The sequence below is a fragment of the Magnolia sinica genome, chromosome 2 (assembly GCF_029962835.1).
Source record: "Magnolia sinica isolate HGM2019 chromosome 2, MsV1, whole genome shotgun sequence".
In the NCBI taxonomy this organism is placed as follows: Eukaryota; Viridiplantae; Streptophyta; class Magnoliopsida; order Magnoliales; family Magnoliaceae; genus Magnolia; species Magnolia sinica.
The window spans coordinates 55,598,254-55,610,208 of NC_080574.1; the positions used below are offsets into that span (position 1 = coordinate 55,598,254).

The 11,955-nt window shown below is 35.1% G+C and overlaps 1 protein-coding gene across 1 annotated transcript; it reads right to left on the reverse strand.

Moving 5' to 3' along the window:
* Nucleotides 1–2,532: 2,532 nt before the first annotated feature.
* On the reverse strand, nucleotides 2,533–7,198 carry LOC131228897 (mechanosensitive ion channel protein 6-like). Its single transcript, XM_058224740.1, has 4 exons — nucleotides 5,294–7,198; nucleotides 4,460–4,583; nucleotides 3,146–3,439; nucleotides 2,533–2,783 (listed from the first exon to the last, which is right to left on the reverse strand). Exons 1-4 carry the CDS (start codon nucleotides 7,102–7,104, stop codon nucleotides 2,577–2,579), a joined length of 2,436 nt encoding a protein of 811 aa, XP_058080723.1. The 5' UTR covers nucleotides 7,105–7,198; the 3' UTR covers nucleotides 2,533–2,576.
* Between the last annotated feature and the right edge of the window lie 4,757 nt (nucleotides 7,199–11,955).

An 11,955-nucleotide genomic window follows, 5' to 3' on the forward strand; every position in this document is an offset into this window, starting at 1 on the left:
GTGAGAAAGAGTAAAGAGAGAGGGAAGAGAAGCGAAGAGGAGAGAGAAAATCATCTCTTCTCTATCACATGTTCACACGTGTGGGGCCCACCTTGTGTGCTAATCTTAAATGTTCTCGCCCAACCCTATTTTGAATGTAATAGTGGCTCTTTGCTCTCCTCTTTTATGAGATAGATTTGAGGAAAGGCTTTTTATGTTGGAAGATTGGCATTTGACTACAACAATGATCATACAGCATTTTAATATAAGTTTGATTGAATTTCTAGAAGTACCTAAAGACATAAATGGAACCTAAAGACATGCATATAATATTTTCAAATAGGTTATAGAAAATGCAATGATTAAAGTGATTTTATGAACTGCTGTTGATTTGATGTTACAACACTATATCCTAGGAAGAAGAATAAAGGCCTGTTTGGGAGCGTGGATTTGGAACCCCCTGGATTCGGAACCCCCTGGATTGGCAATCCTTCCTATGTAATGTATTTGGCACCCTGAAGTGTGAATCAACTTTAATTCAAAAATACCTAAACATGGTATATTTACAAGGGTTTGAATTTAATAACTAAATCAACTTTAATATCCCTAATTAGTGAGATATATAATTTTTGACACTATGGTTGTGATAAGCCCACTGTAATATATGCTTTGCCTAAAAATGATGAAATTCCAAGTCTCAGATGGACCGCAAGCACAAGATCATGTCTGAGTGACTTACCAACGATTTTTAATCATTGATTGATATGAACAATGTGTGGACGGTACTGATTATTAATAGTGGGTCATGTGCCCAATAGAATGATAGTGTACAGTGACACACATGTTACACCTGCAACTATTGAAATGATTTTAGGTGTAATCCAAGCTCTCATCGTGGATTGCAAACCCCCTCAAAGAAGGGATTAGAAACCCCCAGGATTTGAAACCCCCAGTCACTTTATGCTACCAAACAGCCAGGGGATTGCCAATCCCCTCCTATCCTCTCCAATCCACGGTGCCAAACAACCCCTAAGCATCGACAGTATACAGTTCTTGGTAGGGCTTGGTACTATTGGGCTAGTTGCTTACAAAAGAAAGAAAGCTTGCCTTGTTTGACTTTGTCAGGTAAACCCTTTATGCCTTTTGAGAAAAGAGATCTTTTGTTTCTATTCTTTTAGGATCAGGGCTATTGAGGGTACTAAAATATAGGATGGGTCATGGATGATTCACAGAAGTTGCCAGGAACACATGGCCTTGGGTTAGAAGGGCCCTAATTAAGCAAAAAACAGCCTAAATGCACATTAAAGTTTCCAACGACTATAAAATTTTTGCATATAGTTATATATTGTTGGAAAGCTATCAACAAACTATATAACACGTAGCAATGGTGTACTTAGTTGGTCATCTGAGATTTTTTGAAGAAAGGCCATTTTTTTGGGTGAAGGGCACATTTTGGTTCAAAACTTTGTAATTTAGCAAGTTATGTTTTTGTTATATTTAAGTCTTAAGAGTCCATTCATTCTAGTCCAAAGGCTTTATATAGAGCTAGTGCTTGTGAGGTAATGAAGTGAAGCTAGTCAGTTTTATGTCTCGTAAGTGGTACTTTGGAAGTTGAATTTTAGAAGAATTCGTTCAGAGAATCCTTCCGTTTGGTAACGCCTTACCAACAAACAATGCATAGTTCAACCAAACACAATCTAACCTATATCAATTCAAGGAATCCTATAGGGTAAAGACCTACTCCACCATGAGTTTCTACATTGATTTTACTTGCATATGTGTTGTATTTGATGTCTTAAATCGAGTCAGATAAAGGGCTTGTCGATGCCATTGACAATCTATTTGATATCACCTTCGATGGCATAGAATAATGTTCTATCCCATCGATATTTTCTAGATTTTCTTCAGTTGGTCGCTGGACTAACTAGGCACCTTTTCGATGCAACTGATGAGTGTTCGATGCCATCAACAAGATTAGTTCGATGCCATCAAGAATTTCTAAAAAATCTTATTTTGTCTTTGGACAATTAAGGTGTTAGTTCGATATCATCGAAGGATTAGTTTTGATGCCATCTATGAGTGTACGATGACATCGACAGATTATGCGCAGATTTTTGCGAAGCTGCGAATTTGCCGTATTTGTTTCCAATTTCGTTTAAGATTTTTTCCACGGTTATACATATATGGGTGTAAACGGGATTGGGAGTTATTCTAAGTGTTTCTAAATAGTTCTAGGCTTTCAGAGGGTATACCAAGAGTGAGATTAAAGGTTGTTCGAATCGGGTAAGCTTTTTTTCTTTGTAATTTTTGCTTTCATAGTAATCATTTGTCACTTTGTGCCATGATTTTTTTTCCTGAAAGGGTTTTTCCACGTTAAAATTTATGTGTTCTTCTCCCTTTTGCTTGATGTTATTGGATTGCTATCTTTGATTCATCGCTGTGTGCTTCCACGGTCCCCCAACAATATGTGATAAAGAGAACGTGAAGATGGAGATATAGAAAATTTAAAAAAAAAAAAAAACATGTAACAAAATGATGTGTTGCGTTGATATCCTTTGCATGGTCAAAAGATAAGGAAATAGTGCGGGTTTTGTTGCTTACTCCTTGAGTTTTTCTTTGATCAAGACAACCTTTTCGACTGGAGTCGAAACATGAACACAGAAATCAATTGCATCTCCCATATTTGGGCTTCGGTAGAAATTACTGATTGGGTAGGTAGAGAGCACACTGTTTGGATATGTTATCTTCAGATTGTCGTGCCTCAGAAATACAGTTGTTAAGATGTTCATCTCCTCTACTATCATCTGCACATGCAACAATCAAGGTCTCATCTGTTTCCATATATGTCTTTAATTAATATATATTTGCTAAGTGGCTAAGCACACACATGCACCCCTCCCTACATGCAGTCTCATGTTCTGTCCAGCTAACATGTGTGTGACGTCTGAGGCATGCATCAGGTGGGCCCACAAAAACCGGGCCGTTCAACTCATCAGGTGGCCATGCATGTCATCTGATGACAGGATCAGCCTGTAAGGGCATCTACATTGTGGGGTCCACCTGATGTATGGTTACATGTGTGCATTGCTGATAGATAGATTAGATTAGATATATCCACACACACACACACACAAAATATTCATTAGAAGTTTCAGTAAATATGTACCTGATTTCCTTCAACTTCGCAGCGATCACCCACATCAAATGGGTGCATCACAAATAAGAAGATGATTGCTTCAAAGATCATCTTGCAGGTGTTTCCAAAGATAAAAACCACCATCACTAACTGAGAGCTAACGAAGACCAGAAAATTTGTTGTGGCGATGCCAAGAATAAGTAGGCTGAGGATCACTACAATGATCCCAACCATACAATTGACCATCTGGTGGAGCTTGTTTACCGCTGTTTTCGTATCGTTCAGTGTCAACGATAGGGCTCTCCTTTCTTTGAATGCCTCAACCTGCGAATTCAGAGTTGCAAAAGGTTATCAGATTTTCCATCATCTTCGACCCAAGGACATACATATCATTGACGCAAGGAAGGATATGGTGAGGCCCGTCACCGTCTTCCTTAGGGATAATTACTCCAAATTCACGGAGCTTCTCTGGACTCCTCATAGAGATTCCTCGAATCCATGAGGGATGAAAATAGAAATAATTTCTAATAATTCGAAAATAAATTGATTGATGATAAATAAATTTAAAAAAGAAACAAAAAACAAAATTACAATCCTTTAAATGGTGAACTCAAACTTCCCAAAAATGTGACTTACTATATATAATAAACTTACTATTTATAGACGGTCATGATTCCTACCAGACTTATGGTTTTGCGCCAAAAATAGTAAGTGTCCAGTTTGGACTAACCATATTGTTCTCCTAATTTTTCTAAGCCCTTTTCATATTGGGCACTACTCTTAAAACTCAAAGATCAAAAGTTGTGATTGAATTAAAACTTACTATTTTTAGTAAAAAAGGAAATAAAATGGACTTTCAACCGTCAATCTAAAAGAATCTCGCAAATCCAGTGTGGGCTGGGTTAGTTGGCTAAAGTAGCTTCTCCTACCCAAAATCATATATGATATGTCGATTGGGCCTTCTCTGGTCCATCTTGGCCATGAAAGTGTCCACAACCCACTGTACATAAATTATCCTCTAGTAATCTTATGTCCCTACAAGTGGGGACCAAGGTTCAATGATGTATGCCACTGATATGATGGACCCCACTTTGGATAGATGAGATAATTGACCCATTCAATGGAGAGAAGCCCACAGATTGGATGTCTAGAATCTTCCAGACTAGGAGATAATTAGAACATAGTTCATCTGTTGTAGGTTTCAACAGATAGATAGTCTGGATGCCTCAAACATGGACCAGAACAAATACAAATGTCCATAATTCTATCGCTTGAATTGAAAAAATAAAAAAAATAAAATAAAAATAAATAAATAAATACAATCAAATGAATAAAATTCATTACCACCCAGTTCTTGAGAGCAGTTTTGTTGACTCTATGGTTCTCTTTTGCTCCTTCGAAGAGATACATAGCCTTCAGGGCTTCTTCTTCCAACATGAACCGCATCAGATCAACCATGTAGATGTACCTGTTAATTTCATGAACATTAGCCAAGTGATTTGCGTGCAAAGAGAGACAGTCTCTCTAACTTGCATTTGTATAGATTTATATATGTTCTGCTATTTTAAGATCCATCATGTAATCAACTATTAATACCTCTGCCATGAAAATGGTCCAAACGGGAAAATGACGACTCTGTGTCACTAAAATATTAGTCTCCACACCCATATGAAGGAAACTAACCCATCAATGGATGATGAAGATTCAAAAATCAAGTGGGCCATATCAGGATCAAACCAAATTGCTAATGATGATCACTAACTTAAAGAGATCTACACAAATATTAAAATCCATTTGCATTCTTTCCACACCACGGAGCACAAATCAAAATGCAATCAGTGCAACAACAAAAGAAACATTCGATGGTTAAAATGGCTAGATTTTTTATGTCCGTCCATCCAACAAAATTTATCCAATCTGCCCCTGATTGTGGATGGAGCATTCACCTTTTGAATATCTGTAATGCAAATCATGTTGGATCGAATTGTGAGGATTGTTTGTGACCTTCAAGCTATTCTCCATAGCCATGGCCATGGGGCTTATGATTTTGGATGGCTTAGATGGGCTTTCATGTAATGTTGCCACAATCTTGCAAATTAATGAAAAACACACATACAAAAATCAATTTACAAAACAATGGTAAAAGAAGGAGAGGGAAAGAAATAATTAGAACTTAACTTTGAACCAGGTTTAGCTACATTTTTGTAGATCTTCCTTGCAGCTGCTTTCGCTTCAAACTCACTCCGAATCAGCATTGTCGACTCATCTTCATTAGTTAATTCAGATATCCGTTCATCCAACGTAGTAGAAAGAACCCCGCGTCGAACGATATTCATCAGCCGCTTCATGTTCCAAGCAGATACATTCTTCTGATTGAGCATATGAAGATGCTCTAACGTTATTCCATCATACCCTTTAGCATCTGTTATGGAGAGCCTGGAACTCTTCCCTACAACGGAGCTCCTCTGGATTATGCTGCCCCTATTCAGCATCCCGCTTTTGCCTGAAAGTAGTGTAGCCCTGAGATCAGCAGGGATCTTCGCGCCGGCATTCTGAAGCCTTTGCATCTCTGCCATCACCTTCTCTTCTTCTTCCCTAATCTGTTGGATTTCAATCAGCGGTGGGCCAGAAAGCGTCTCGATCAAGTACTGGTTGAACAACGCATCTTGAATCCTATCAAAGTAAGTACTGACATGAAAAGAGGATGCCAAGACCTTCACCAGAAGAGTCTTAAGAAGCCACAGCAACGTCGCCACCAAGAAACATAACAGAATCTTGGTTACATAAGCAAGTGGCTTGCTGTCCATTTCTGTTTTGACCTTCTTGTCGAAAATGCATTCCCAAGCAAGCAAAACCATGCCCAACCAAAGGGAGTTTTGGACGGCCTTCCTCAGGCCATAAACGAAATACAAGACCCGTTTGCGCAACAGGAAATTCCACTCGATGAAGAAGACGGCGATCTTAATTACCCAACTAGAGACCAAACGTCCACATATCAGAACCAAAATCAAGACCTCCCATTTCCAAAGAGGCAGATTCCAGACTTTCTTCTGCCGTAAGTAGGGGATTGAGAGGCTGAATATGAAGATGACCAAGATAATGATGAGGCTGACCCATTCAAGGATGAATACCACACTGAGATTAGATTTCTTGAATTCATAGGGTATGTCTTCATCAAAGAACGGGTCATCTTCGTCCTCATTCCCTCCCAAAAGCCCCGATTTCATTTGTCCTGATTTCATCATTCCTGGTTTCATTATTCCTGATTTCATCATTCCTGACTTCTTTGTCTCTTCAACAGGAGGATCCAGCAGCCTCGACTTCGTCTTACTCCGCAACATGCTAGAGCTTGGTTTGAATGAAGCATTAGACGTGCATTTCATGACTTCTCCTGAACGTCCACTTCCCTTCTTGTGGCTGTCATCGTCATCTTCATCTGAGGAGCCCTTGTAGCGACGCCTCATGCTGTCTGATGAGATCTCAATGTGGTGCGTTTGAGGTGATTGGAATGAGACCTTGAGCTCCTTTGATGTGTTGGGGTGTCTCTGCTCTTTGGAACCATCCTGTGCATGCAGGAGATGCTGATCCTGTGGGGGGAGGAGCTCGTCCATCCCTAAATCCATCTCCAAATCCATGTCGATGGATGTCTCACCCATCTCCTTCTGTTTATTCAAGAACTCTGATATGAGCTTAGATGGGGGATCATCCACATTCTCCTGCTGCTTTACAAGGCCATCAGTTTCATCTTTCCAGAATTTGTAGCTTGATTCTCTCCACATATTCTCATTCGTTTCTCCACCAAGTTCGACATCTCTGCTGCCGTCGATCTTCACCACAACCTCTTTCCGCTCACTCCATGGATCAATAGATTTCGTCAAATCCTCTTCCTCGTCGATGGGAATGGGTCGCTCTTTATTGCCCTGGGCTGGTTTTTGACCAATTTGATTATAAGAACTGTTTGATTTCAAGGATTTTCTGAAGGAATCCATGGCAAGAAACTCGTTTCATGCATCAGTGGTGGATGAAAACGGGTCTGAAGAAATGCCCAGATACTATTTCGGGGTGGCTTTTGCGTTTTAGCTATTCTTCTACAAGTGAAAGCTACCTGCCAAACCATCGCCATATAATAGCTTAAATGAAGAAGAAAAATGCATTCACTAGCAGAGAATTCCATGCAAAATTCCTTGTTTCGGGCTCGGTAGCGGATTAGGAGTTACCCGGGTAACACCTTAGTGTGGGGCCCACCTTGATGATTTGTTGTATCCCACGCCGTCCATCCGTTTCTCCAGCCTATATATATATATATAGTTCCAGAAATTAAGCAGATTCAACTATCAGGTGAACCACACCACAGGCCACACCATTAAAATTTCCAAAGGGCCCATCTTAAGGTTTTCGTAATATTTATTTACCATCCAACCTGTTGATAATGTCAAGAAGATCTGAATGAAGGGAAAATACAAAGATCATATTGATCCAAAACTTTTGTGGCCCACAAAAGGTTTTTAATGATGATTCATCACTGTTTCTAGTGGTATAGTCCACCTGAGATTTGTATCTTCTAAAGGTTTGGGATTTTTTTTTTTTCCTATATATAATCTGGCCCCGAAACAGTTAGGGTAACACCCACTAAGTTGCTACCCGGGTAACAGGTAATCCGTTCCCTTCATATGCTCTAGTGGCAGTGAAAATGGTTTGAAGAAATACCGAGATGAATTTTTGAAAGAAGTTCTGATTTTTTAACATTTCTTCAATATTTGGAAAACATGAGAGAGAGAGAGAGAGACGTAAAAGCCGAGAATTCTCTGGCCACAGCCTTGCTTCCTGCTTTAGAGCTTAATGAAAACGGATTTTGAAGAAATACCTAGACACTATTTTCATTTTGGGTGTCTGATGTTTTAGCTTTTCTTTCTAGTAATTCTTCTATATTTAGAGGAGAAGAAAAAAGTACAGACGGAAACAAAGTAACAATTCCAAAATCTTATTTCATGTATCAAAAATAGATGAAATTCAAATACAAGATACACCCAAATTCCTTTTTAGCTTGTTCTACAGACAAACTAACATTAACTGATATTAAAATAGATGAAATTGAAAACGAAGATATACCCAGTTGTCATTCTAACTTGGGATTCTGATTTTTTGTAGCATGTTCTTTTCAAATCTTCCTCTCTATTGAAAGACGCCTGTCAACGGACAAAACGCCACTAACCACCGTTAGAATGGATGAAATCGAAATTGCACCCATATGCCATTTTAACGTGGGGTTCTCAAATTTTTAGAATATATCTCGTGAAAATCGGTTCTCCGGAGAAAATCTCTCTCTCTCTCTCTCTCTCTCTCTCTCTCTCTGTAATAGAGGATCCACATCAAGAAGCTTATTGCATGCATCAAACATGAATGAGAAACGATAATTAGAAATACCCAAATGCTATTTTGGCCTGATTTTTCTATTTCTTTTAACTTTTCTTGGTTTCTTTTAACTTTTCTTGGCTGTTTTATATTTAAAAGGTTCTATGTTCATACACCTTCATTAAAAGAGCTAAAACAACGAGAAAAAGAAAAAGAAAAAGAAAAAGAAAAAGAGCAACATGCAGAAGCATAGAATCCATGGATGGAGTATATTCTTATATGCAATCATAAATGGAAATAGAAAACATCAATTACCAACCTTAGATTCCGGCATGGATTTATTGTTGTGGCTTTTATTTTCTTTTGTCTGGACATATGTCCATGTCCAGCAATCAAAAGAACCTCATAAACAAAAATAAAAAGGCGGAGAGGAGAATGCAAGAAAGGAGAACCCATGGCTATAGTTCTCAATCTTATCCATGAAATGCGGATGGAAAATTGACGACATGAAATGCCACATGGGATTTTTTAATATGGGGTAGTGGAATTTTTCTCGTTCTTGGAATGTCGAAAGGTCGTGCTGTATTGCATGGCTCGGTCTCTATTTTCACTTAAAAATGCACTCTATATTATCTCAATTACGTTACTACCACTACACGCTGAACTCATCTTGTTCTCGGGTCTTGAGAGGACCCGATCCGTTCATCATAGGGTCCGCTACCTGGATGTACCAGCAGGAGATCAGACCAGTCAATAGTCTTACGAGGGGCATAAATAAATTGGACGTGGATCGTTGGTTGATTTATGTTTACTATCTATATGTTCTTTTACATGTGTGGCTCACTTCATTAATAGAAATATAGTCGCCTATATGGGTGAAACGCATTTGCATAATGGGACTGTAAACAATCGGTTTGGATCTTGCACATGTATGAGGCATTAACATGTGTAAATTACAAATCCTTTAAAAATGTAAGTGCACTCGCAAGGGTTTATATTGGCTCGTTAAATTGGCACTGCATGGCTATTTATTTTAAGCGTCCATTTTATAAGCATTTTATATTATAAGCATTTTATAAATATTACGTTATAAGCATTATGTTATGATTATTTTATAAGCATTATAAACATTATGTTATGTTATTATAAGCATTATATTATATTATTATAAGCATTATTCTATATTATTATAAGCATTATAAGTATTATGTTATAAGCATTATGTATGATCATTTTAAGCATTATATTATGTTATTATAAGTATTATAAGCATTATGTTATGTTATTTTATTATAAACATTATAAGCATTAAAAGCATTATGCTATGTTATTATAAGTATTATTTTATATTATGTTATTATATACATTATAGTCATTTTATAAGCATTATTTTATTATGTTATGTTATAAGCATCATTTTATAAACATTATGTTATGTTATGTTATAAGCATAATGCTTATTATATTATAAGCATTATATTATATTATGTTATGTTATGTTATAAGTATTATAATATTATATTATATTATGTTATAAGCATTATGTTATGTTATAATCATTATTATGTTATGTTATGCTATAAGCATTATGTTATAAGCATTATTATAAGCATTATGTTATTATATTATAAACATTATTATAAGCATCATTATTATGTTATAAGCATTATGTTATAAGCATCATTATAAGCATTATAAGCGTTATGTTATAAGTGTTATGTTAGGTTAAACATTATAAGTATTATGTTATGTTATGTTATAAGCATTATATTATGTTATAAGCATCATTTTATAAGTATTTTATAAATATCATTATATTATGTTATAAGCATCATTTTATAACTATATTATATTATAAGTATAGTTATGTTATAAGCATTTTATAATTATATTATGTTATGATTGTACGCGCATTTTATAATCATTTTATAATTTTTTTGATAATGCATTATGTTATAAGTATTTTACAAGCAATATGTTATGATCATGCGCGGATTATGTTATGTTATAATCGTGCGCGCATTTTATAAGCATTATAATCATTTTTAATCATTTTATAATTATGTTACGTTATTATCGTGCGCGGAACGTATACGTATTTTATAACTATGATCGTTATGTTATAAGCATTATGTTATGATCGTGCGCGGATTAGGTACTACCTACGCCTGCTCAGAGCTCGGGACAGGCGGTGACTCGAGAGTCACTGAGGGGCCATCGTATGTATGACTTTTATCCACACCGTACATTTAATTTTTCATATCATTTTAAATGGGAATGAATTCGCTACTCCCCCTGCTATTGGTCCAGTGGCTAGTGGTCAGTGTTCTGGGGGCTCCACTATAAAATATTTCTTTTATCCATGCTATTCATCTATTTTTATAAGCATTATTTTATAATATTTGTAAACATTATAAGCATTATATGAAAAATTAGTAAGCATTATAAGCATTTTATAACATTATAAGCATTATGTAAGCATTATAAGCATCATATAAGCATTATATGAAAAATTGGTAAACATTATAAGCATTTGTAAGCATTATAAGCATTATGTAAACATTAGAGAAGCATTATAAACATTATATATGCATTATAAGCATTTTATAACATTTGTAAGCATTATAAGAATTATATGAAAAATAACATTATAAACATTTTTATAAGCATTATTTTATAACATTATAAGCATTATTCTATAACATTTATTATAACATTATTTTATTATGTTATATTATAAGCATTATGTTATTATTTTATAAGCATTATATTATGTTATGTTATAAGCATTATATTATAAGTATTATTTTATAAATATTATGTTATAAGTATTATTTTATAAGCGTTATAAGCATTATATTATGTTATGTTATAAACATTATTTTATAAACATTATGTTATGTTATAAGCATTATTTTATATTATGTTATTATAAGCATTATTTTATGAACATTATAAGAATTATGTTATTTTATTATAAGCATTATTTTATGTTATATTATTATAAGCATTAAGATAATTTTATAAACATTATTTTATTATGTTATGTTATAAGCATCATTTTATAAGCATTATGTTATGTTATAATGTTATGTTATGTTATAAGTATTATGTTATGTTATGTTATAATCATAATGTTTATAACATTATAAGCATTATGTTATGTTATGTTATAAGAATTATGTTATGTTATAAGCATTATTATATTATGTTATAAGTTTTTTCTGTTTTCCGTTCCCGTCATATGATAGTTTCCTCCAGGTCATTTGTTCTTAGGTTTCTCAAAAGCAGATGTTGTAAGTATTTTCTTTCTAATAGAAACAGCCTTTTTTAGTGAAAAAAAGCATTATTATATTATAAGCATTATAATATTATATTGTATTATGTTATAAGCATTATGTTATGTTATAAGCATTATCATGTTATAATCATTATTATGTTATGTTATGTTATAAGCATTATTATAAGTATCGTTATGAGCATTATGT